This window comes from Populus alba, chromosome 10 (assembly GCF_005239225.2).
Source record: "Populus alba chromosome 10, ASM523922v2, whole genome shotgun sequence".
Classification (NCBI taxonomy): Eukaryota; Viridiplantae; Streptophyta; class Magnoliopsida; order Malpighiales; family Salicaceae; genus Populus; species Populus alba.
The window spans coordinates 16,944,192-16,971,159 of NC_133293.1; the positions used below are offsets into that span (position 1 = coordinate 16,944,192).

General features: G+C 35.8%; 4 protein-coding genes across 7 annotated transcripts; all 4 read left to right on the forward strand.

Annotated features, from left to right (window-relative positions):
- Positions 1–12: 12 nt before the first annotated feature.
- Positions 13–1,044, forward strand: LOC118043117 (uncharacterized). The gene has a single exon (XM_035050962.2). It carries the CDS (start codon positions 485–487, stop codon positions 719–721), a length of 237 nt encoding a protein of 78 aa, XP_034906853.1. The 5' UTR covers positions 13–484; the 3' UTR covers positions 722–1,044.
- Positions 1,045–2,678: 1,634 nt separating this feature from the next.
- LOC118043120 (zinc finger CCCH domain-containing protein 37) lies at positions 2,679–10,324 on the forward strand. 2 transcript variants are annotated; one of them, XM_035050965.2, is made up of 12 exons: positions 2,679–3,066; positions 4,228–4,475; positions 5,864–5,923; positions 6,025–6,099; positions 6,184–6,246; positions 6,351–6,566; positions 6,673–6,710; positions 6,799–6,845; positions 6,958–7,082; positions 7,730–7,783; positions 8,033–8,170; positions 8,868–10,324. In XM_035050965.2, the coding sequence occupies exons 1-12, from the start codon at positions 2,895–2,897 to the stop codon at positions 9,024–9,026; spliced, it is 1,395 nt and encodes a 464-aa protein (XP_034906856.1). In that variant the 5' UTR covers positions 2,679–2,894; the 3' UTR covers positions 9,027–10,324. The 2 variants fall into 2 exon arrangements, with proteins under 2 accessions (XP_034906856.1, XP_034906857.1); XM_035050966.2 differs by lacking the exon at positions 4,228–4,475.
- LOC118043118 (ABC transporter D family member 2, chloroplastic) lies at positions 10,152–16,004 on the forward strand. 2 transcript variants are annotated; one of them, XM_035050963.2, is made up of 10 exons: positions 10,152–10,403; positions 10,473–10,701; positions 10,801–10,868; positions 11,217–11,543; positions 11,638–11,802; positions 12,539–12,767; positions 13,317–13,558; positions 13,653–13,977; positions 14,948–15,219; positions 15,658–16,004. In XM_035050963.2, the coding sequence occupies exons 1-10, from the start codon at positions 10,152–10,154 to the stop codon at positions 15,841–15,843; spliced, it is 2,295 nt and encodes a 764-aa protein (XP_034906854.1). In that variant the 3' UTR covers positions 15,844–16,004. The 2 variants fall into 2 exon arrangements, with proteins under 2 accessions (XP_034906854.1, XP_034906855.1); XM_035050964.2 differs by lacking the exons at positions 14,948–15,219; positions 15,658–16,004 and adding an exon at positions 14,099–14,917.
- Positions 16,005–20,064: 4,060 nt separating this feature from the next.
- LOC118043121 (uncharacterized) lies at positions 20,065–26,603 on the forward strand. 2 transcript variants are annotated; one of them, XM_035050967.2, is made up of 22 exons: positions 20,065–20,398; positions 20,675–20,805; positions 21,285–21,364; positions 21,496–21,582; positions 21,687–21,737; positions 21,824–21,941; positions 22,026–22,082; positions 22,181–22,245; positions 22,406–22,489; positions 22,588–22,638; positions 22,724–22,786; positions 22,904–22,950; positions 23,119–23,188; positions 23,271–23,333; positions 23,739–23,828; positions 24,008–24,046; positions 24,159–24,386; positions 24,484–24,569; positions 24,815–24,863; positions 24,977–25,057; positions 25,157–25,250; positions 25,736–26,603. In XM_035050967.2, the coding sequence occupies exons 2-22, from the start codon at positions 20,688–20,690 to the stop codon at positions 25,924–25,926; spliced, it is 1,812 nt and encodes a 603-aa protein (XP_034906858.1). In that variant the 5' UTR covers positions 20,065–20,398; positions 20,675–20,687; the 3' UTR covers positions 25,927–26,603. The 2 variants fall into 2 exon arrangements, with proteins under 2 accessions (XP_034906858.1, XP_034906859.1); XM_035050968.2 differs by having other exon boundaries at positions 20,066–20,399; positions 20,680–20,805.
- The last annotated feature ends 365 nt before the right edge of the window (positions 26,604–26,968 follow it).

Here is a 26,968-nt window from a genome sequence, read left to right on the forward strand (position 1 = left end):
GAGCTTTAACGAAAAAATTGCATATACGATCCTTAAATTAGCAGGGTAAAGTGAGAGGGCTGAAGTCAGAATGTATGTCAAACTCAATTATCAATGCCTTTCAGAAACATAATTTGTGGCAAGCGGAAGACCCTGATGATTTGCTGCTCTTGCTCCTCCCCCCTTGAGGAGTTTGACCCTAACGTCAACAGCAAGGCTGGTGGTGCCAAGTAGTAATATTGCTGGTGCCACACGTTGCAGAACAGAGTGCCATGTTTGATGGGGACTGGTAGCATGTATGCCATGTGGCTTCGCTTGCTATCGACGTGTTTTTATTTGGTTGGACCTCAATGTTTGTCAAAATCCCCTAGACTACTGTGTTTATGAAGACAAAAGGTCAAGCCATCTTTAGTGCACATATAAGGTCTTCTTGACGCTGCTATATCTGTATCGAAACCACTCGAAAACTCAGAAAGAAGAGCGAAAGAAAGGAAGGCAATAGGAAATGTCAGGGGCACAGGGAGCACAGCCGCCGGGCAGTACAACGGCAACAACATACGAGTCAGTGCCATGGGGGGAGAGCAAGACCAGAGTTAAGGTGGACTCAAAGGAGGATCAGGGCGCGATCCAGATCGACAAGCTCCAGGAGAAGGTTCCTGACGCCGCTGGCGAAGGAGGCCCTGTCTTTGGCGCTGGCAAAGATGAAAATAAGAAAGACTTGGGAGTTACTGGCACTGGCTAGCTTGGTTTCCCTACAAGTAGCTGCAGCATTTGTTAAAATTGAACTTGTGTTGAGTCTATCAATTTTTAAAAATAAGAAATTATTCTCAATCAATTATCTCACAACCTGATTGGTTTTTTTATTTTATCTTCTATGAAAAAAGGGAGCTTATTTATAGAATACAAGCTGTTAAGTAAAAACCTGATATTTATCATATATTTCAAGGTAGTAAAATGTAATTGACTAAAGACTATATAAGAAGTCAAGATTTAAGAAAGGCCTGGAATAAGACTTTCTTTACATTGTCATGTCAGGTGGGTTTTGATTTTAGAACATTTCCCCGGACAAATCCTAAATAATGCTCTAACAGGGGTCGCTAGTGCTACAATTATAATTAGAAAGGGGAATGGAAGTGTTGCTGATTCAGCACCGTTTTCTGAAGGGCAGGCTACTGCCTCTGATGTACAGGTTATATTACCTTTGTTGCAGTAGATGAAGATGACAGTGGTATGGCTTCGAGTAGCAGGGGAAGAGGGACAGATGCTAGGGTTAGGGGCAGGGGCGGTAGAGGTGAAAGAAATTGACAGTGCTCTAGTTTTGTATAGAAGGAGAAAAGGAAGAATGGCAGGGGAAGGGGCAGAGTAAAACGAAGATCATATAAACTGATGTAGCTTAATTAGTTCCAAGTTTGTATTTTAAAGATTATCTATTTGAATTTTATAAATTTTAAAGTTATTATAGTATGAGTTAATTTTAGAACTTATAAAATTAATGAAAATACATATAAATTGACCAGAACATTCATTTTATTAAAAAAAAAAAAATCATATGAAATTAGAACGTCCGAAAATATAAGCCTTGGCTATTCACAAAAAGTTTGCCAGTCTAACAATATTGATCCTGGAGTTCGTAATTCTAACCTGAGTGGGAGACGAAGAGGAAAGGCTCGAGGTATTATCTAATATAAAGTATTTTTTATTTTTAAAAATAAATTTTATCTATACAAAAATAAAAAAATATAAATAAATTAAAAAAATTCTTAAAAAATTAAATACATAACCAAAAAATAATTATCATTGAAATTTTTTTTTAAACAAAGTAAAAGAGAGAAGAAGTATTAATACAAATCAAAAATTAAAAAAAAACATATAAAAATCATTAATTTTAAAAAAATAATAAAAATAATAATTTATGCATCTTTCAAATCAGCTCAACATCTTTCTTCTCTAAATCCCCCGGTACCAATCAGTCAATCATATGATAAAAAATATAAAAATTTATTTACCATCAATCAAGTGTTTGATTGATAAAGAATAAAATTCAATAAAAACTTTACATTAAAAAATATAATTAAAAAAAAAAACCTAAAAAGCATGTCTTTAAATTTTAACCTCTAACCTTGAGTGAGCTATAAACAATATCCAACTAAGCTATGAAAATATTATTAAAAAATTAAAAAAATATATTAACATGTTTTACTGTTCACAACATATTTAAACCAGCCAAGTTTTTTTTACTATTTTTTTATAATTATAATTATTGTTCTGTATAAGGTAAAATTGAGTTTCTATTATCATTTTATATTTCTATTAAATGTTGAGAAATTTAAAAAAGTCGATTTTTCAATTCACTAAAACTTGTTTTTTCTATTTAAATTGAACTGTGTTAAGTGTTTTTTATATCAGATTAACAGACCAAATTGATCAAAGTAAAAGATAGCCGGATATAATTGTATCTGTTTGGTTTAGGGGTTTGGTGATTTCCTTTTAAAAGTATAATTTTTTTTAATGTTTATATTTTATAAAAATAAAAAATGCATGTTTTATATGTATCTTACTCTAAAAACATTAACCATATCTCTAAACTAAATACCCCTGGTTAGAAAACGTGGCAACCTATTGACCGCTCAAAAAACTTACAATTTCTAGTACACGGCTAAGATCCACCGGTAAAATATTATAAAAATTCAAAACCATCAGAAAACAAACAAATGGAAAAAAGAAAATTGGGCGTCCCATCGGGATTTCGATAAACGGCCACCAAACTCTACGGCTACGGTGCCACAGCGACAACGACATCGGCTTCCCGTTCCCTAACTGACTCGTGTCTCACCGACTTAGTCTTTACCTGATACTCAGGCACTGGGTCAGACCCTCTATCTTCGGATTCTTCGAAGTACTCGGTGAGTTCCTCCATGTATCTTAAACAGAGCGATACCGCACTCAGATACTCGGTCGACAGAGGCATTGCTTCAGCTTCTGCTGCTGCAACTTCCCCACACTTGTCGTCTTGGACGCCGCCGCCTGGTGTTGATGTTCCTTCCGCCGTTGAATCACTTGTTCCTGGCCTTAAACGCACTCCTGAAGGTTAGTTTTAGGGTTAGGGTTTCGTCTTCTCTCTTTCCCTTTCATTTTTTTTTTATTGCCTTTATGTCCTGTTAGCTTAGTATAATCGGTTTTTTTCTTGTTTCCTCTCATTTGCCACAAGAATATAATTTAAACTCAAGCTTCCTCTTTTTATCCTCTTCTGAGTGCTGTATGGATTTGTTGCTTTATTAAGATTTTATTATATGCATATGCTATCGAATTTTTTGCCTCTGCAATGCTAATGATGCGATGATATCTAATTGTTAAGCTCGAGGAAAAATGTGCAGAAATGTTATGTTTAGATTTTATTTTTTTTATGCATCTGTGTGGTTTGTGTTATTTAAAATCTAACTTATGTTGTGTTTTGGTGTTATAAATGGCAAACAAGTGCGGCGCGTGCTTAATAAATCTACTTTGTGTAATGGCTGTGAAAATCTTTAGGTGTGCATTTATGGTGATCTAGTTAAATTTTAATTACTAACTACTATACAAAAAAAATCTAAGGAATTCGTTTAATGTGAGGCATTTATTTTATGAAAAAAACGATTCAGGAAGTTGCTTGAAACTTCACTCCATGTATGATCATATTATCATCACAAGATGTTTTCGGGTGCTAATCCTATCTGCTTTACTGATTTTTGAAAAGCAGGCTTGTGCTATACTATTCTGCTTAGCCTAATATGACCAAGCCATCAAGGGCCATACACGCATACACTGTCATGCATGATTTGGCTTGAAATGTGCCTTTCTCTACTTTACATGACACGATGAGGTTAAGTTACGTTATAAATTAGAGGAGATTAGTTTCATTTGATCTGCTGTTTATAAATTTTGGCAGATGCTTCACATTATCCAATACATGTGAAATGTCAATAGCTTTACCCGTATATATAAAACTGTTGGTGTAATTGCTGAAAAAGTTATTTATCACCTTGTAATTGATTTGACGTGCAAATCTTAGATGTGTACAAAAATACTGTAAAATAGAAGCTTTACAATATTTTATCTTCATTTTGTTTGTTATGAAAGTGTTATAGTATCTAATCTTTGTTTTAGTTTTTTTAAAGTATGTTCTTAGTCCCAAAATTAAAGTTTTAAATATACTTATATAGTAACTATATCTTCCTTTCTCTTTTGTGTATGCTTGTACTACTATTATAGTGCTCTATCATCCGACTCTTTTGGGTGCCCATAGCACAATTGGGCAAAGTGAAGATTGGTATTCTACCAATTCTTTAGCCAAGCGTGTTAGATTCGAGACTACAAGTCATTTTCCTATATATCCACAGAGACCAGGGGAGAAGGATTGTGCCCACTATATGCTCACCCGAACCTGTAAATTTGGAGATACCTGCAAGTTTGACCATCCTGTTTGGGTTCCTGAGGGTGGAATCCCAGATTGGAAAGAGGTGACCATTTATTGCTATCTTAATGTATATAATATGATTATCTTATAAGGTTTATTTATATAAATATCTTTATGCTATACTCTGTATACTAAATATATAATTTGATGGGTCTGAGCATGGTCATTGTCTAAATTTATAAGGTGATTAAATTACTTATTTGTTACTTGAACTTGTGAACATATTCTCTATAAAACTATTCTAGCTCTTACTTTTAGTTTGTTCTACATCGTAGAAAAATTCTAATTTTTATAATGGTTTTATTCTTGTCATATGCTTATGTTGGATATAATTGATATTCTTGCCCCTTAATTGTTTTTAGTGAATATGATATGATATTATCCCTTTAAATTGTACTATTCTTTTTTGTACCTATGAGGGACTCCATTTTCAGTCTTTGGGAAGTCAGTTGTATTTTCTTTAGACCACCTCTATTTACAATATTTTCTCTGTGAATATTCCATATTTAAATGTTTGTAATTTGGTATACTGTTTAATAGACTTCTCTACTCTATTAATAAATTCTTCTATTGTTCTAGAAAGGGTTCTTAGTACTATTTTTCATTTATTACACGGGCTTTTCCTGAACCACATTATTTTCTTTTTGAGGTTTTCTATTTTGTATCAAGGGTATTCCTGAACCACAGAACGCTTATCGGAAGATTGACTTGTGGAGCCGTTGTTATCCGCCTGAATTGGATATTTTTATTTGAGACTTTGACTTTGAGACTAAGAAGCTTATCTTAGAAACTTAATAGTTGCTTTATAATTACTTCTGTATCTGTGGTTCATTTACAAGCTAGCAACTAAACAGTCTAGTTACGTAGAATGGTTATAATATATGTTTCACCGTAGCATGCTTATATTTCCCTCTCTTAATCTTTGCATTTGTGCATTTTGCATGGCCAAAAATCTCTGTCCATGTTCAGCATGGTGCTTGGATTTGTGTTTGCAAATCTTTGGTTTTGAGTGTTGATTTCTTCTGACATACAACTTACATCTATTGAAAGCTTTTTTTGCTACATGATTGCTAAATTCTGGACCTTGTTTGCTAGGAGATCTAATTAGATCATATAACAGATGGTGCTTATGTACCATGTGGAATATAGTTTGCATTGTTGAGGCAGGCAATATGGAAAGAATGCCAATTAGAAATATAAACCCTAGTTTAGGGAGATTGACACTGATATTTTCATGAATTTATGTAGAAAGAAGCAGTGTATATTGGTATATGGCATCTGCATCTACTGCGCGTGTTCAAGCAAGCATTGTTTCTCATGTTTTTCTAATTTGATGCTTATTTATTTGTTCTCCTTTTTATCAACTTGAAAATGATTGTTACATATATGTTATGAATGGTATCATTGTGCTTTTTTTTCTTTGTTGTTTAGGTTCCGCTCATTGCTACAAGCGAAACTTTTCCTGAGAGACCAGGAGAACCTGATTGTCCTGTAAGCTTTATCACTGACAGTCTCTTTTCTTGCTATTGTCACTAAATTAATTTTAGTACTTGATATCTTTTCTAATCTTGTGTGGTTAATTATCATTGCAGTACTTTCTGAAAACTCAAAGGTGCAAGTATGGTTTGAACTGCAAGTTTAATCATCCCAAAGAAAAGTTGTCTTTGGTATGTGCTATTATCATAAAATTCTACAAGTCCTTTATTTGGACAACTCCCAGTTTATAATTAGATGCCTTACTGTGGTTCCAGGGTGATTCAGAGAACTCCAGTGTTTCTGCTTTGCCGGAGAGGCCTTCTGAGCCCCCATGTGCAGTAAGCAGCCATTCACTTTTTTTTTTTTCCTGGGAGCATTACTGTCTAAATCTGTCTTATTAGTTTGGTCATCTGTCATCCTGAATATTATGGTTCTTGTACAGTTCTACATGAAGACTGGGAAATGCAAATTTGGTGCAAGCTGCAAATTCCATCATCCAAAAGATATCCAGATACCCTTGTCAGGACTAGGGAATGATAATGGAGTGCAAACTGACTCTGTGGTTAAGAATGAGGGAATCACTGGAGATGTCAATGTGATCAACTCTCCTGTTACCCCAGCCCTACATCACAACTCCAAAGGACTTCCAATAAGACTGGTAATGCTGTTTTAATTCTTGGTGAAGGGTTAGTTGATGTGATTAATGAGGCATTTAGCGTTCCTTTTTGTTTCGACCATTAATCGGTGTTGTGTGACTTTGGTAGGGTGAAGTGGATTGTCCCTTCTACCTGAAAACTGGCAGGTAAGCATGCACCTATTTATGCATAACTTATGTAATAGTTTGGTAGGAAATGGTCAAACATTTTACTTAATTTTTCTTTTCCAATCAGTTGTAAGTATGGTGCCACTTGCCGCTATAATCATCCTGAGAGGACTGGTATGCAAACACACGTGATTTTAATTTAAAATTGGAATGCCTGATTTAAGTATTTGAGGCCTTATCTTCTGTACTTGAGCTTCGTAATCTCATTTCTGCTATTCTTTTGCAGCGATCAATCCACCTGCAGCTGCAATAGGCCATCCAATTGTAGCTCCTTCTTTGGCAAATCTGAACTTTGGAGTTTTCAATCCAGCTGCCTCTATATATCAAACAATTGACTCCAGATTGTCTATGGTAAATAAAAAACCATTTGCATATTCACTTCACAGTTGCTTCTGTTTCATTAAAAGATCAATATAAGACAATTTGTGTGTGATTTTGTGAGAATGTCTGTGCATGTTGCTAAGGGCCTGTCTAGAAAGGTGATTTGGGTTGAGTTTATTAATTATGATTGCAGTTTAAAGAGTGCGCTCTATCATATCTCATGGTGGTTTAATGAGAAATGAAGCCTTTTGTGTGGAAAAAGGTGTTTGAACTTCAAAGATAGCTGTGTTTAGGTTGAATTCATCATGCGCTCATCATTCACTGTTTAATTCGATTCTCAAAAACATCTGTTCTTTTCACCTGACTATAGTTTTGCAGTTGATATGTTCGATTTTGTTTAGATTGTTAACCTTCTATATGATTTATTTTTTACTTATTCATCGGTTATGAACTATTATTGTCGGATTAGATTTTAACATTATTTTTTTGCATCATTGTTCATGTAAAAGTTTATTTATGGACACAATACACAATAGCTTTCCCTGGTTTGTGGAGATAACTTTTACTTATGCTGCTCTCACTGTTTCTGCTGAGAGATCTCTTGGCATTCTAGAGGTTAAAGCAAGTATGGTCATTTTGGTTCAGTACTGATGCCTGTTATTTGTTTGCTACTGCAGCTGGGAGTGGGACCGACCTTCTACCCTCAACGACCTGGACAGACAGAATGTGATGTGAGCATCTATCTCAGCTTGTCCTTTATTCTAGAATATATGTTGTTCTTTTCTTCTTTTGTGGAGTTGTAATTTTTTTACTGATTTTTTTTTTTAGAAAAATCTTTATAATCAACATTACATGAAACTAACTATTTTTACATTTTCTTCATAATATGCTCCTTCAATTTTTGTTGGAGCAGCTTGTTTCTTGGTTCAATGAATCCTTGATATGTAGGCACATTGAATGTGTTATGTTTTCATTTTCAGTTCTACATGAAGACTGGTGAGTGTAAGTTTGGGGAGAGATGTAAGTTTCATCACCCTATTGATCGTTCTGCACCAACAGAAAAGCAAATTCAACAGCAGACTGTGAAGCTCACTCTTGCAGGATTGCCTAGAAGAGAGGTATGGATTGGTGCTAGAAATTAAGCATGGCAATATTAACGTTGTTTGCACTGAAAGGAGGAGTCTATTTCTGTGAGAAGCAGTGTTGTCCTCCTTTCTTGTGTTGTGATGCATATCTTTCAAATTTAAACAGTGTTTGCTCATTTTGTGGTGCTTGTTATGATAGACTAACAACATGTGAAGCACATTGAGATGGTTTTAAGCACTCTCCTCTTTTTGGTTGAAGATATTACGTGTCATGTATTATGACTTGTGAGAGCAAGTTGCATAAATTGATTTGAATAGATGTGGTTCTGTTTCCACATTTTTCTGGCCACTAACAGCATGGCCTGTTTTACCAATTTCACTTCATTCAGAAATGAGAAATTTTCTCATCCTTGGTTTAATTCAATATCTTAGCATTGGACTTGCTTTAGTGTTTAGATTGCTTCATTGCGTTTTTACTCCATCAGCAGTTAGCAGTTCTGTGCATGAATGCTGGCACTTCAAGGTTCTCTTTGTCCTAAACCACACTGAACACAATTCTTAATATTATTCCTCTCGTAATAAAAAAAACCTTGAAACAGGCCCCATTTGACTTTGCCACCTTTTAGTCAATTATTCAGGCCGAGGGCTGATTGGTTACCACTCGGCTAGCCAAGATGTTTCTTGTGATGTACATGTGCAGTGGTATTTATCTTGGTGAAACCTTTGACAGGGTGCGGTTCACTGTCCATACTATATGAAGACTGGTGCATGCAAGTATGGTGCAACATGCAAATTTGACCACCCGCCCCCTGGAGAGGTCATGGCCGTTGCCACATCTCTTGATGCAGCAGTCCTAGGAGCTGAGGCTGGAACTTCCCAAGCACAGTAGAAGGGAGGTTCTGGCCATGGATTAAAGGGAAGAAGATCCTTTCGCCGGTCTTTTGTTCTCTGTACCAAACTGAGCAGAATATGATGAAAAAAAGTTAATGTAATTTAATTGTTCACTAATGAACTAGAGAAGCTTTCTTGTTGTATTTCAATTGTACGGCAAGTCTTCACAAGTTTGAGTGGTTAGGCGATCATAATTTTTAAGTTCATGTTGGTATTATTTAGAGTTTTTTTTCTGGAAAATCGGCAATATTTAGTTACCCCCACCCTTTTTTCTCCACAAGTGGATGAAAGAAATTGGGTAGAAATCACAAGACCTTTGGGTTTGTAGATGCGTTTTGGCGGATCCTCGGACTGTCCGGATACAGGTGGGTTTTCTTTTTTCCTGGTCTCCTCGGATTCAACCCGACCTGTATAAATATGATATTTGTTAATTGTATATATTCGTTGTGCTTTGGCTCTTCCCAGCGAAGATTGAGATGAATGTGAATGAAAGAACTGCATCCTGTGACTTATCTGATCCAAGGAATTCTGATACAGGTTTTTCCCTTGTTATCACTCCTTTCTTTGGACATAAATAAATTTGATCTTAAAATAAATAATTTAATCTAATTTGTGAGGGAATCAGCTGTCATCGAGTTTATCTCTGGTGCATAAAAAGGTTGACTTGAGATGGGGAGTATTGACAGTTGAAATAAAATAAACATAAATATGTTATGTAGAAAAGGTCGAGCATAAGGGGACTGCCCAGGTTCGAGGGAAAGGAGGGAGTGGAGGGGTAGATATTTTATCGGAAAAGAAATAAGAAAAAAAGAAAGTCGTATTGGTGAGATGTTAGATATATAGAAGAAAGAAGCAACGTGGCATGACCGTGATCACCAAAATTAAGCTTCCTTCGCAGATAATTCAAAATAACAATTTAATTTAAGTTGTTCATAGAAGCGTGGTGGAGGCACCGAGAGCTCGCAAACACGCCATGCATTCCAGAAAACAGAGAGCCGTAGAGGCATAGAATAGGTAAGCAGAAGTCACAGTTTCGTGCTTGGCCAAAACTTCCAAAGAGAAAAAGTTATAACAGAAACAGAAACTTCTCTGCAAAACCATAACAGAAATCCCCTGAAAAAAGATGACGGCGACGATTCTAGTAGACACAAAACCGTCCACACTCTTTATCACTCCCAAGAAACCATATTACACCACTGCTAATAACTTCCATCTCGTTCAATTTAGTATACAAAATCATAATTTTTCGTCCACGATGCCTCCTCTCAAAAGGAGACTGAAAGGCTACTACTCCTCTTCAAAAAATTGGAATTTCAAAAACAGCTTCAGATCTGCCGCTGCTTCTTCTGCCACTGAGTCGCCACAACTAGATAAGGTAGCCCAGAATTTCAACTATTATTGTATGCTTATTGAATTTAATGCTTTCTGTATTCTAACTGTGCAGGGGAGTAATAATAATAATGGTGATGGTGATGGTGATGGACAAAGAAAGGTGCCTGGGCTTAACACGCTATTTAGAAGATTCTGGAAAGTGGCTGCACCTTATTGGTTCTCAGAGGACAAGGAGCCAGCTAGATTGCAATTGGCTGCTGTTTTTGCTCTCACTTTGGGTACCACTGGTATTAGTGTCGGTTTCAATTTCCTTGGTCGCGATTTCTACAATGCGCTTGCCAGTAAGTGTAAAAGAAATTACTAGAGCATTCGATTTTTTTTTTCGTGTGATTATTAATGCTAATGAGAGTCTTATTTGATTAATTGATTATGGATGGAAGATAAGGATCAAGAACAGTTTACGAAGCAGTTATTGTACTACCTTGGAGCCTTCGCTGGAGGAATTCCGGTGAGCTCTCAAAATATAACATTTTAGGTAATAGAACTTTTGCTGGTCTTTCTTTTTCTTGATTTTGTTATTAATTATTACAAATAACACCAAAACATTGTTGATAATGGGCTTTTTATTGCTGTACTGTAACTTATAATATTCAAAGGAAAATAAATGGTGACAGAAGGTTTTGTCTTAGCGATAGAGAGTATTAATCTTTGGACCGAAAAAGGAAAATAAAAATAACACTGAACGCATGCTATAGTTATGCAGTTACATGTAGAATCTCTTAGTCTTACTTTTTTCTTCTACTTTACCTTTGGTATTTATGTATTTGTTAATTTTTTGTTACACCCTTGTTTGCAGCTCTTTGTATTGAGAGATTATGCAAGAGAGATACTTGCTTTGAGATGGAGGTCCTGGATGACTAAATTTTACATGGAGCGTTATCTGAAAAATCAGACGTTTTACAAAATTCAATCCCAATCTATTATTGATAATCCGGATCAGCGCATTGTTGATGATCTAAGTTCATTCACAGGGACAGCCCTTTCCTTTTCATTGACACTATTTAATGCTGCTGTAGACTTGATATCGTTTAGTAACATCTTGTACGGCATCTATCCACCACTGTTTGTTGTTCTCCTTGCGTATTCTATTGGCGGAACAGCTATTAGTGTTTTTCTTGGAAGGGTAATTTTCTTGTCTTTCATAACATCATAATTTATGTGATACAGGTAAAAGAGAACGCAAATTGAACCAAAAGTTTTTTTATTTTCATTTTCAGGAATTAGTGACTCTAAATTTCTTGCAAGAGAAAAAAGAAGCAGATTTTCGTTATGGGCTTGTGCGTGTTCGTGAAAATGCTGAATCAATTGCTTTCTTTGGGGGTGAAGAAAATGAAATTCAACTTCTGCTGCAACGGTTCAAAAGTGCTTTTGAAAATTTAACGGTTAGGATATATTTTGATTGTCAGTTCATTACATGTTTCTCATAATTCTACTCTCATGTGGTCAAATGACCTTGAACCAAGTAATGGTTGCTCTTGAAGCAGCTGCTTTTATTCAATCCTTTGAGCAGTGCTGTCGCTTGAAATTCAATGATACCCAAGGAACTGAAGTTGAGTGTGAATCATCTTTGCTTATAGACTGAAATGATAGCATGGAGAAAAAAGTACGTAATTGGATAGTCTCAAGTGATGATTTTCCAATTTAATAGTACAAATGGTGCGCTGATGAACTTTAAATTCCCAAGTCTTGAAATGGAGATCTTAAAAGAATAAAATATATCACAGATACAATTTTGCCACAAGCTCAGTTTTAAGCTTTTGAAGACCGCAATTTTTTGTCATCCACATACGCCCTGTTCTAAAGGTTGACTCTTATTGTTAATACATTGAGATGTATCAGGCTGACCAGGGTAATGCTATTAACCTTTGAAGCGCTGTGGCTATGATCAATGACAAAGATGCCTTGTTATAATCATTTTGAAATATTTTTGTTCTCAATTGTTCCCTACTAGTCCTGACAAAAAGTGTGCAGCGCGTCATTCGACAGCTTTCTTTTGTGAGATGCATTAAATCATACTGTCAGATTATTTGTTTTGGCTATTCGCCATGCAAGTTTGTCTCAGCATAAAATTTAATAAATACGTCCTAATATCTGATGATTTTTTGGTTTAATTTTCAGAGGCTGTTGGTATCTTCTAGAAATCTAGAGTTCTTCACAAGTGGCTACCGGTACCTAATCCAGATTCTTCCTGCTGCTGTTGTTGCTCCTATGTATTTCTCTGGAAAAATTGAGTTTGGTGTCATTAATCAGTCGGTATCTGCTTTTAATCATATCCTTGGAGATTTTTCCCTTATCGTGTACCAATTTCAAGCCATCAGTGCCTTTTCAGCTGTCATTGACCGGTTAGGTACTTTCTCTGTCTTTTCCTTTGAACCTGACCATTGGTAGTACCTGTGATTCTATAAAATTCTCATGTTTGCCAGATATCCATTTACAATTTTCAACCACTGTTCATTGGTTCTATTCCGTTGAGGACATATGAAACATCTTATATAACACATGTTTCTGCCCGTGTGTTTGTGCTGATGGGGTTTTGATACCCTGATGAAGTGAAAGAAATTATGTTGCTTTATCAATATCCTTTTTGTCTTCAATTTTTTCTCTCTTCTTGCTGCTACATTTTTAATTAACAAAAAGTATAGCATTGTAATTGCCATATAGATATTGATTTGTCCCATCTCTTACAGTGTCATTGTTTCTTGTTTCTGTATAAAGTTGTCTTTCTCGCTGTCAGTAATCTACTTTCCCAACTTCATAAATTTATTTGTGGTTTCATTATGCGCTTCCATCTTATGATTTGTCATGCTTTGCATAACGAAACTGGATAAGCAGATCCTTGATGGTTTAGATTGTTTTACCGAGGAATTTGTTTGAATTTAACACCTACTATATGCAGGTGAATTTGATGATGTTCTGGATAGCAGCAGCTCTAAATGTCTTTCCAGCTCCGTGGAAGAGATTTCTCTTACTTACTGTGATGAGCGAAGTTCACTTTTATTGGAGTCTAATGGTTCCATACTAATGGACAGGTGCCAAAAAGTATTGGATTTAGAGAATTTGACTCTACAAACACCAACGAGTAAAGCTATACTGATCAGGGACTTGTCATTGGTTATTAACAAGAAAGATCATTTACTTGTCAGTGAATCAATTTGTATCTTCATTTCATTGAATTTAACCGGTAAGCCTGTAATGAGCAAATAAATTTGATGCTGTTTGGATGTATTGGCAGGTAACAGGACCTAGCGGGAGTGGTAAAACATCTTTGTTGAGAGCTCTGGCTGGTCTTTGGAATACTGGACGAGGGAAAATCACTTTCTATGTTAATGAGGGAAATGATCCTCAGGCACCCACTTCTTCAGAAGTACCTGCTCTTAAAGTAAATACTGCAGATGACACGGCTGAGGAACTTGAAGGACCCATTAACAGAAACGACAGAGGCATATTTTTCCTTCCTCAAAGACCATATATGGTTTTGGGAACACTTCGTCAGCAATTGCTTTATCCTACATGGGCTGATGATGTAATTCCTACATCAGATGGCGGTAATCCAGCTGGTATGTTTTTTCTACAATTTTTCCTTTCCGCGTCCACTTAATTATTATTCTCTGGACTGGGGTTCCATGACCAATGTTTTTGGGAAACCATGTTGAATATTTTTATGAATGTTGAGTGTAGGAGGCAATCTTGTAACTTCCAGGATGCACTTCAATTTTGTGACTTGTGTCATAGCTTTGCACACTCCAATAGTCAGATGTATTGTTGCCTGTCATGACTCATGACTAGGAAAGCTGCTAGTGATCCTTTTCTCTGGATAAATGAAAAATGGTACTCTTTTAGAGCTGATTTAATCTATTGGAATAATTATCAACATCCGTTATTTTCCTTGAAATGCTCAATGGAGCAAAGTTTACTTCCATTTGTTGGCATTAAGTAATAAAGCAGGAATATTTGGGAGTGCTTTATGGGTCTTAGAACCAGTTGAATCAATGCTGCCTAAAAAGGTCACAATTTAGTTTTAGGTTGAAAGTGATGAACAAACTTCAACCTTTTCTGGATTGGGAGAGTGGTTGGTTGAAGGTTCTTAACCAATTCCGAGACTCTTTTGTATGCTTTAGGGGAAGGAAAGTTGGGAGCAGATTTTGGAGCATCTCTGGGAAGATCCAGCATTGTTTTAGATTGTCGGCTCTGATGTGGTCATTTATCATGTAAAATGTTCCAACCTGATGATGCAAGTTTTGATATTTATATGAAATTCCAAGACGTTATTTCCTTGAGAAAATAGGATGGAGAAAAACGATTCCTAACTACTTAAGGATTGAAATTTAATTGAGTTGGTTTGGGTTTTGTTAAATTTAATCATTAATGTTAAAACTCCCAGTGATTTTGAGTAGTTAGTTCTTGCCACTTATCAGCATTCTTTGCCTGTAGTTTCTTGTGCATTTGCATCCTGAGGATTATTGATATTGCAAGATCAGTAACTAAAAAAGACTGCAAGGAATTAAAGCTAATAGATTTATTTAACAGGCTCATTGCCTTTCTTGATGCGGAATTCAAGCTCTGGAACCAGTGGTGGAAAGCGTAGTAAGCCCACTACAGATGATTTAATACAGGTTTTAGAGGATGTCCGGCTTGGCTACATATTATCACGTTTTGGTAGTCTGGATTCAACACATGAGTGGTCCAGTGTTCTGTCCCTTGGTGAGCAGCAGCGCCTCGCCTTTGCACGTCTGTTGCTTTCAAAACCGAAAGTGGTTCTATTGGATGAGTCTACTAGTGCTTTGGATGAAGCCAATGAGGTATTTTTGAATATAGATTCATCTTAATCTCTCTATTCAAGCTTTTGTAACCAATGTGCCATAACTGAAACTGCCATACACTCTATTCAAGTAACAAAGCACTCCTCTAGGCACGAAAATACTCTGGGTGCCTCCAAATTAAAGCATTCTACTCGTCTAACAGCATACAGTAACTACTCCACTGGCTAGGCACATGGAAAGGATTAGAAGAAACAAGCATACAATATGTGAATGGCATTTGATTCTAGTTTGTATCGAGCATTAATGTCCAATCTTGAGATCCAGAGCGCACTTGGTTCTCATTGATGGCTGTATTTTGCATTTGCTAGAAGCAATGATCATCAAAGATGATTTCCCGTTATTCAGGCATATTGTTTGATCAATACTGGAATTGCTTCTGTCGAGTTCTAATTTTATGGTTGCGGTGTGCTTTTGCAGGAACACCTGTACAGGCAGATTGAAGCAGCGGGTATGACATATATTAGCGTTGGCCATAGGCGAACTCTCTATTGCCACCATAACAGGAACTTAAATATAACCACGGTGGACCCCAGCAGCAACGAGCGAAATTGGCATGTTGAACCCATCAATCGTGATTCCTTGTATAACATTTTGAATCGTTAGTCAGTGCTATTGTGTTGTAGCCGTCATGAAATCAAATGCGATGGTTTAGCTGCATTTTTTCGTGAAGTAACCTTTTTTCTCCGACTAGGAGAGGATAGAGATAGAGACACTATACGCATCTTGCTGCGCATTACGAATCTACAGATCATGATTACCTGAAATATATTGTTCCACTAAATCCCCACCTTTGTTTGCTTCTGTAGCGTATAGAAGCGTTGGCCCACGATCTCAAGTGTTTCTTGAAATGAACGGACGCCATTGCTTTACTACGGAAAAATGCGAAGCTTGTGAATCAATAGTTCATCAGCAAAAGCACTCATCAATTCCCACTGCATTAGGTGTCGGCAAAGGTGTTTAGAGATCTTGATTGTTAAAGACGGCAATGCTTGAGAAAGTGGCTCCTTTTGCTGACACGAGAAGAGTATCCATCTGGAAGTTAAATTTCGTGGAACTAGACCATGTTGTGATTCATGTTGATTACTATAAATAACATCTCCTCGTTTTAAACGACGAAGATCAGTAACCTGTTCCACGTATGGGTTTCAGAAGTCCAAGATTCAGCCGAAGGCTACCATTTCATGCAAGTGGGTTGTGATAAGATGTTGCAGTTCCTCCACTGAATTTTCTGGGTGAGGACAAAAACTGATGCTTGCCGAGCTGTTTCGTAGCCTGTAATTTTTCATGCTTGCGTGCTAATTGCCGAGGATTGTGGCGTGCAGGTTTGGAGCCATTCCAGATTTGTTTCAAGAATCAACTGGCAAGGAAGCCGCCAGACCGCCCTGATAAAGCTACTGCGTTCGATCATGTTGGGCTATAATGAAGGTAGTTGACAATTAAGTTGATAATATAATTTAAAATCTGTGCAGTCTCAATTAAGTTGACGAGGATTGGTTGTTTTAAGCTCAGTGACAGAACACATCATCTGCGCACTCTAAACAGCTAGAGTTCCGAAGTCTCGTGGTGTTGTCGATTTTCTTTTCCTTTTCCAATAGTCAAGATATGAGATTTATTTGAACTATAGTTGCAGATTTTCCAGGATGGAAGCAGGAGACGCAGATGGGCCTTAAAAGCAGAGGAAACAGTCTCACTTCCTCGCGGGGTGACGTGTAATTCTGGATGTATAATGATGATGTCCATGCCAGGCCAGGAAGTATAATCCTTTGAGAAAAATAATAACCGCCAAAATTGTCCTGTAACATGTGAAACGATTATACAGCTAACCTGGACCAATTACAATTTAAAGAAACTTTTGAAGGAAGACAGGCCAAGGAAAAAGAGTCGCATAGATAACTTTGCAGCCACGTTTTTCTCCATTTAGTACAGTTACTATTAGTTTTGTTAGAAGTTTGATTTTCTTGTAGTAAACATAATCATCAAAAGCAAGAAAACTCACTAATTACAAGAAAATATATATGATTGGGGGTGATGAATTCACTGCATTCCTATACACAATGCATTGTAAACGAGAAAAATATAATTCTATTTTTGTTTTTTTTCCAAAATAAGCTAACACAGAAATACTGTGATTTCATAAGAATCAAATAATCGTTATCATAACGATGAAAATATATATTGCATTTTTAAAGCTGAAGTTTAAAGATTTTTTTAATTTTTTTTTTTATATGTACAATGGCTTTACTTTATTGTTCTTGGGGTTGGATTTTTAAAAATTTAGAGTTGAGAATATTTTTTTTGTATTTTCATCATGGTTTCTTAAAAAAAAACATCTAAAGTTAAGTAAAATTTGATATTTCAAACTTTTTTTTCTTTTATTTTCTCTCTTCTCCTTTAAAAAAAGAGTTGAGTTAAAAAATATATGGTGTCCTTTTATCTTGTTTAAGTTTATGTTTTAATCCTTTTGTTTTCTATTGTTTAATTTTCATCTTGATATTTTAAAATACCTTTAAATTTGTTTTCAATTTTGCCTTTCATTGAAATGTTATTTTCCCTTTTGTTATGTTTTTATTTTAGATTTGATCATCTTTCTTTTACTTCTATTTTTTGTTTTGATTCTTTTGTGGAATATAAGATTTTTTTCAATTCCACCCTTAAATCAAATAATATTATTTTTTCTTTTATTTTGTTTTTGTTTAACATTTAATCGTTATTTTTTTAGATTAATTTTTTTTGGGGGTTGTCAAATTAATTATTTTTTTCAGTTTCATCCTCTAACCTTGAGTTGGTTTGGAATTAAAAGTCATGTTTTTTTCTAGTTGAATTACACTGAGTTCTTGACTTAAATCATGGGTTCGAAAAGTTAATCCAGATGATATCTATCCTTTTTTTTTTTAACATTGTTTTTTTTTAGGTTCATTCTCCCCCCCTAACTTTTCATGGCTTGTCTTTTATTGTGTTGTACAATTCACACGAGTTGTCAGATTAAGTGAGAGTAAGGACACTCGAGTTGGTTTGAATTATTTTTTTCACAATGTTTAATTATATTAAAATGTAACTTTGGTTGTTTTTTTCTTTCAATAAAAACCATTTTTTTATGATCACTTTTTTATTTCTTAGTTTGATTCACCTGATATCATTTACCCTTTTTTAATCATATCATTTACCATTTTTTTTTTGTCATCTTACTAAATAAAATAAGCTTATTCAACCTAACCAGGTTTATAAATCAAAACGTGACTTTTCCACACACCTGTGCCCTCTTAGCAATTTTTTTTAACAAAAAATTAAATTGTTTTTTCCTAGATTGCGAGACAGTAGCTAAAACTACAAGACAAAAGCTCTTTTTTTCTTTTAAAAAAATAGACTTCACAAAGTTTGAGGTCATGTGCAGCCGGTCCACAGTCCACGCACTAACAGTTCTTTTTAATTCTCTCAAGTGTCTGTTTGTCTGAGTGTATAGTTACATTTATTTTTTAAAATATTTTTTATTTTAAAATGAATTAAATTAATATATTTTTTATTTTTTAAAAATTATTTTAAAATAAGACTAAAACATAAAAAATATTAATTTTTACCAAAATAAATTTACATATATGTTAAAAATACGGTTTGACCCGTATATCCAAGCACGCTCTAAATTAGAACTCAAGCTAACGAAAATGGAGAGGAGGAAACAACCTCCAAGGTCTAAAACCAAAACAGGGCATGAAAGCAAGTTAAAAGGAGAAGGCAAAGTTAAGCCATTATCAAAAACACAAAACTAAAAAAAAAACAAAACAAAACAAAGGAAAGGAAACGAGGGGAAAGCCTTAAAGATGTTACGACACCGTTTGGTATTGTATTTGTACCTGCGTTTCATTAAATTTTAATTATTTTTTTTTGCTAAAATTAAGTGTGGTTTGTACCTTTTGAATCGTTTTAATATGCTAATGTCAAAAATGATTTTTAAAAAATAAAAAAACATTATTTGCATATATTTCAGAATAAAAAACTATTTAAAAAACAATCACCACCACACTAACAAACACGCAAACTAAGCACGCAAACTAAGCACGCAAACTAAGCTAGGGATAATGTAAACTAATGAAATAAATCAACATGGTTCAAAGCCCAAGGCCAAACAGTGCTGCAAAAGTCCTCGTTGAGCTCGGTCTCAGGTTTTTTGCATTTCACCATGACCTGTTTTTGGCATTTTCTTGAAGACCACCAGGGGGTGTAAAAAAATAGTACATTTTAAACTCCCTCAAAAAAATAAAATTTGCAGTGGACTAGATTCGAGTGCCACGTGTTGCTTTCTTTTGTATAAAAACCTCCCTCAAAAAAATCTATTTTTGTCATTTTGTATTTGGTGCAAGTGAATCCATCATAGCCATCTCTCTCTCTCTCTTTTATTCCTCATTCATTGCAGAAAACCTTTTATAGAAACTACCACGTAAAGCAAGCGAAGGATTCTCTCTTCTTCTTCTTTTTACCCTTTCTCCCTTCTTATTTTTTTAACCTCTCTCAATATTTTATTTAAGAATTTTTTAAAGTGTTTTTTTAAAATATATTAAAATAATAATTTTTTTTAAAAAATTTATTTTGATGTTAATATAACAAAACATTAAAAAATTAATTTAAAATAAAACAAATTAAAATTTAATAAACAACTGATAGTTCAACTTAGCCCCCAAGCATTAACTTAATGAAAAAGAAACAAGAAAAAAAAGAAAAGAAAACCCTAGGGGCAAGAATAGTCAAAAACTTTGAAAACTAATACTACTAGTATTTTTTTTGCACGAAAATAAAAATAAAAATAAAAATAAAAATACTACGACTACATGATATAAGGAGTGGAAAGAACGCATCTCAAACCCGCCGCCCCTGAAGCAAAAACACAAGAGAGGAGAGAAGGCCCTTTGATGGGTTTAGGGAGGGAAGGTTTTTTGAGCATCTTTCATTCTTTATCTTGATCTTGATTGTTTCTATTATCCCATTCGTGGGTTTTGTTTGATTTGAAAGAGAGAAAGAGTACTCTTTTGCTCATATCTTTCCTTTCCTAGACTAAGAAGGGAAGAAAGAACACCACCATATATTCGCTAAAAAGCAGAAGAAGCAGAAGCAAAAAAAGAAAAAAGAAAGTGAGGGTTGGCTTTGTAAAGACCGTCATTGAAAAAAAGGTTGTTTTCTCATTATTCACACCAAAACCCACTTTGGGTACAATATCTATGTTTCTTATCTATTCTCCTTTGATGAACCTCTCTACTTTTTATTCTCATTTATTCATTGGTTTTGTCAGCACCAAGACACCCTTTATTTCTTTTTTTAAGTTTCGTTTTTTCACCATTTATCCATACCTGCATCTGCTGCATGCTCGCTTGCTTTCTGGTGCATTTTTGTGTGTCTACTTTTGTGAGTTTTTGGTATTGAACTGTAAAGTTCTGTTCTTTGTATCAGAAGCATTGACAATGAAGTACGTATTGGTTACTGGTGGTGTGGTTAGTGGACTTGGCAAAGGTGTTACAGCCAGTAGTATTGGTCTTCTCCTCAAAGCCTGCGGCCTTCGAGTTACTTCTATTAAGATTGGTATATTTTGTTCTTTTAATAATGTCTTCCTGATTGAGATTGTACCGACTTTATGTTGGTTTTCCATTTAAATTTGATTAAGTACTGGATTGATAGTTTGTTCTTGTTGGTTTGTTCTTTGTTTTTAATTGATTAGTTTGTTTTACTTAAGGTTTTTATGTTTGAAAGTCTTGAAGCTTGTTGGATTTTGGGTAAGGTTTTCATTTGTGAAAGTTGGTCCGCAGTTGAAATTTTGTTTCTTTTTAACACTGCCTCTGAACTTGGCTGGATACCATTTTAAATTATCTGTCTCATCTGATCCTCTAGTCCCCGACTCACAATTCAAATGAAAGAAAAAAATTGAAGGGTGGTCGCATTGTTTGTTGAAGTTGTTATATGATTCCATCTTGGAATTCGTTATCACGGGATGCCTTCAATATCTTTGGATGTTGATGTTAATTGTTTCAATAGCTTTACCTTGTGCTCGGTTATATTTCCAGACCCTTACCTAAATACTGATGCGGGCACTATGTCTCCTTTTGAGCATGGGGAGGTCTTTGTCTTAGATGATGGCGGCGAGGTAAGTTCACTGAATAAATTATTTTCCACTCAATATTTCTCGAGCACCGTCTTCAGTGTCAATTCCACACTTCCATTATTAACATGCTTCCTGTAAAGAGGATTAATGATTACTTCTTTTTTATGTAAAAGGTGGATTTGGACCTTGGTAACTATGAGCGTTTTCTAGACATTAAGTTAACCCGTGACAATAATATCACCACTGGAAAAATATACCAGGTAGTGAATGTCTCCAGGATCGTGAATAAAGTAAATTTTATGAATCAGATGCAGCTTTAATCTAGTTTCTTGCTATTCTGAAGTTTGTGTCTTTGATTAAACAGTCTGTTCTCGAGAAGGAGAGGAGAGGAGATTATCTTGGAAAGACTGTGCAGGTCTGTTCCACATTCTGTTGTTCCCGACTGAAGTCTGTCATAATTTACCATGAAGTTAAATTTTTATTTTGATTGTTGTTCTGCAGGTAGTTCCACACATCACAGATGCCATCCAAGAGTGGATAGAGCGTGTAGCCTCCATACCAGTGGATGGAAAAGAAGGTCCAGCTGATGTTTGTGTCATTGAACTTGGTGGAACTATAGGTACTGAAATTCCTGTTGCTGTGCGTCAGATAAGCTGTTTCCCTTGTTATTTTGTTTGCTTAAAATGAACCTTATTTAATGCAGGGGACATTGAATCTATGCCGTTTATTGAGGCACTTGGCCAGTTCTCTTATCACGTGGGTAAGTTGATGTTTTTCTGGGCCTCTATTTTACAGGCTTATAAGAAGAGATTTTTTTAGATGGGTTTCAGTACACACTTAGCTGCTGCTTTTTTTTAGGCCCTGGAAATTTCTGCTTGATCCATGTCAGCCTAGTACCTGTTCTCAATGTTGTTGGTGAACAGGTACTTATAGAGTTTTGTCTTTCTTAACATGGTTTTGTACATTTATTTTTGGTTTGACACATGCAGCTGACTAAAGCACTTTCTTGTGCATTGTGTTGACTTTACTACGTGTAAGTTGTATGGCCTCTAACTTTTGCTGTGTATGAATGTTGACTTGTAGAAAACGAAGCCTACCCAGCATAGTGTTAGGGGGCTTAGAGGACTTGGATTGACTCCGAACATTCTAGCTTGTCGCAGCACAAAGGTTCTCCTAATTTTTCTCGTTGCTCGTTGCTTGTTTCTATTTCATATTTCCTTCGTGATCTGTGTTGTAGGCGCCTGATTCTAAACTTTCTTTAACAGGCACTGGAAGACAATGTTAAGGCCAAACTATCCCAATTTTGTCATGTGGCAGTAATGCAAGATAAACACTTTTATTGTTTTGTTTGGCTTTTATTAAACACGGTTACTGGTTCTGACAATTTGGCTTTGTGTGCAGGCTGAAAACATACTCACCCTGTATGATGTCCCAAACATCTGGCACATTCCTCTGCTACTAAGAGTGAGTAGTTTTCTGTGGGGTTTCTGATTTTTTTATAATTTTTATTTTGGTGTACTATTCTTCAAACAAGAACTTCCTCTGATTTTTCCCTTAATTGTTGTCTTTTAACATAATTAGGATCAGAAGGCACATGAAGCAATCTTAAAAGGACTGAATCTTCTAGGGTTTGTGTTATGAACTGAACTCACTATTTGTTTCCTTTGTAATTTCTTTTTCTTTTCATTTGCTGCATGATCTCTCTCTCTCTCGCTCTATATGTTCATAATGGTACCGTTGTTGCATCAGCCTTATAGTGTTTTTAACCAGAGTATTAACATTTCCATAATCTTCAGTGTTGCCAGGGAGCCTGATTTACAGGAGTGGACTGCTAGGACAAGAGTCTATGACATACTGCATGAACCTGTGAGTCACAAAGATAATCCCCGATGCAAATTGATATTTACATTTCTATTCCATCTTACCGTGCTCTTATTGGTTATTGCAGGTTAGAATTGCCATGGTTGGAAAATATACTGGACTATCAGATTCTTACCTCTCTGTTTTGAAGGTGAGTTCTTTTGTACCTGTTTTACCATTTTCTGGGTCATATTCTCAGTTGCAAGCTTTTTCTGCATTATAAGTTACAAGCATGTGCATATTATTTCCAGAGCTATAGTATGTTCCCTGACCATGAAAAAACTATGACATTAGGTGGGCTTCAAACATCTAAAGATTATATGTGCATTATGCTCTTTGATGAACAGGGCTTAATCTCCATTCAACTAATTATACTGAACATAAAATCTATTAGAAATGTTATGTTGCCTTTCCTCATTCTAGAAGAGGAAGCCCCACCCACACCATTTATGATAAAAGAGTTCTGAAAGGGGTGTATTCTTTGTTTGGATTTTGTTATATTGCATTGACAGAACTTATGAGATATCATATCTTAAGTTTTGGATTATTGTTGCAGGCTCTTTTGCATGCTTCTGTCGCTTGCCGGCGGAAGCTTGTTGTAGAATGGGTTGCTGCAGGTGATCTTGAAGATGTTACTGCTACAGAGGTCAACAAAAGTCCAACTTCTACATTGCAATCTTAAGATCCACTCACACCATCAACCCCCCTCTCTTCAAAAAGAAAAAGATGATTTCTTTTTTGATGAAGAAAAAAACAATATCCTATGCTGTTTGTTACAATTTAGTATTTGTAGAATTTGAATTTTGACTACTTTTTCCCTTGCAGGCACCTGATGTTTATAAAAATGCTTGGGATCTTTTGAAGGTGATCTTAGATCTGTGTTTTAAGTTGATGCTCCACTGGTTGCTTTTTTTTCTTTGTTCTTTTTTTATTTATTATTTTCTTAATTGGCCTTCTGAGATTGTATTCAATGCAGGGATCCGATGGTGTTCTAGTTCCAGGAGGGTTTGGTGATAGAGGGGTTCAAGGAAAAATTCTTGCTGCTAAGTATGCTCGCGAGAACAAAGTTCCATTTCTGGGCATTTGTCTGGGGATGCAAATTGCTGTTATTGAATTTGCACGATCCGCTCTTGGTTTGCATGATGCAAACAGTACAGAATTTGATCCTGAAACTTCCCATCCTTGTGTCATTTTTATGCCAGAGGTATGTAGTTCTACAGTCCTGACTGTACCTGTGGAACTTTGTCAATTCTTGTTCCGTATGCTGAAGCTATTTGCTATAACTTTGTTTTATTTGACAGGGTTCAAAAACTTACATGGGGGGAACTATGCGTCTGGGGTCAAGGAGGACTTATTTCAAAGTTCCGAATTGCAAATCTGCAAAGTTGTAAGATTTTTTACTATTTCACATTCTTGTACTTCCATCTCACTACATGACTTGATTTAGAGTATGCCACTGTATGCTTTCTTCTTAGTATTATCTTCCTAAGCACAAATTCATATTTTTATTTACTCTGAAGACTTCATTAGATGTTTATGCACACTCATGAAACAGAAAAAAGATGGCTGAATCAAACATTTTTTTTTCTTTTACTTTAGCTCGCCTGATTAATCATCCGTATCTGTGTTTAGGTACAGCAATGCCAGTTTTGTTGATGAGCGTCATCGGCATAGATATGAGGTAACTTTTCCCATAGGCAAATCTGCGAAAGTACTCTGCATGAAGAAAAAAAGTGCAATAAATCGAGCTCTTGTAACCACCAGATTCCTAAGAAATTGTTTATTTTTAAACAGGTCAATCCAAACATGGTACCACAATTTGAAAATGCTGGTCTATCATTTGTTGGCAGAGATGAAACTGGTCAGCGCATGGAGGTAAGTTTCTGTGAAAGCATGGCAAGTAATGTTTTCCACGAAGTTTGTATTACATTTCGTGTTAGATGGTAATGAGCATTCTACTGTTATTTTGACCAGATCATTGAACTACCGAGTCATCCATACTTTGTTGGTACCCAGTTCCATCCTGAATTCAAGTCAAGGCCAGGAAAACCTTCGGCTCTTTTCTTAGGTATTATATCTACTCATCACAACTCTGTTCATTGGCATTTAATAAAGTATCGTTTGGCATTAGATGGATATCAATAAATTATTTGACCTTATGTTGGCTGTTCTTATCCCTGATGAGCGCCTGTACGTGTGTACTTTAGTTGATGCTAAATTTTGAAGGGTGCTGTCTGAAGGTCATTACTGCAGCTGGGCTCAAACTTGATAACAAGTTCATTAGAAATTATATAATCTAGGGAAAAAAATTATTTCCAGTCTGCACCTGTTGTTTCCTCTTTTGAGAAGCTCTATTTTAGTTTTGATACCTAATATTGCTATCAACTTCCAAGGTGATGGAGTAGTCACCACCATCATTTTCACCTCATTATTCTTGTGCATTTGGCTTGGGCAATCTGAGCACACGGAGTCCATTCTATGCCATGCCTGGTCAAATGCATGTTTGAGCATCTTCCTACCCGGTATTATCTCAGTTCCTTTTCCATGTCACAGGACTTATAGCAGCAGCAAGTGGGCAGTTGGACGCTGTCTTACAAAATTATGGTAATGAAAGCAAGCTATTGCCAAATGGAATAAGCAATGGAAAACCATCAGTGAAAACCTACCAAAACGGGAATGCCATTAAGTCTTCCAATGGATCACTAAATGGTGTATATAGCAATGGCAATGGCGTGCACCATTAAGGAAGTGCGCTCTGATTATGGTTTCAGTTTTTGAAGGGCTTTCAATAGTCTTCGGTTTTTCTTTGTACAGCCGTTGAGTATGGGGTAGATTATTTTAGCTTTCAAGTGACTTGGCTTAGGAGAAGGTTGTGGAGTCCGAACTCTGGTAACAATGAAATTTTCCAGTTTGTCAGTAAACTATGGGCTTGAGTTGCAGCATCACCCTCTTGTTGGACCAAGTGTCCTCGTCAAGTGGGAATTTTGGCTGTTAATTTGTCTTAGAAGAAGGAATGTGTTTTCAAGTCAACCCTTCTATCATCAACATAGGAATTGATACTGGTTGCAGTGATACACCATGACAGAAGCAGGCATCCCTGGTGAATACTTTTGGCAATCAATTGATTGGTTCTCTCCTCACGCATTGACCGGCCATCCTCCTCTCTTTCGGCCGCGCTTCTAACTTTGTAAGGCAATGGATGTGTAAACTTCTGTTGCTCGGAGGCATTTGCAGACATTCCATTTTCTTAAATATTTCTCTTGTATGTCACGGACAAGTTTGATGTTTTTCAATAGTTTCCCCCCCAAATGGTTGCAAAGAATGAAAGTTACGGAAATTTCATACTTCTGCTGCCTTTACGCGTACGAGTAAGACTTTTGCAAGGATGAATAGTAAATATACTGTCTGTTTTTATGGTTTATCCTGGTCCCAAGATATGGTCTTATTACTTTCTCACTCGAGTGAATTTGAGTCACACCTGTCATTATGTTTCTTGTTTCATATCAACCATGTGAGGATGACCTATTAGGATATGGCTTTATTTTACTCTAGCAATTTTTGAAATTTCATGGCAAGGTGGTTTTCCTTTTCACACATTTTGTGATAAAATAAGCTTTCTGTCTTCCAATCCTAGGCATCTGGATTTTCAAATTAATTATGATTAATGTGGTCGAGAAATTTTTTGTTTTGCTATGGTGACGAGCCATCTGGTTTAGGGATAATGGTGTGCATCTCCTCATTAAATGCACTTGCGAGCATGTCAATAATTTCATAATGTTGTGGCCC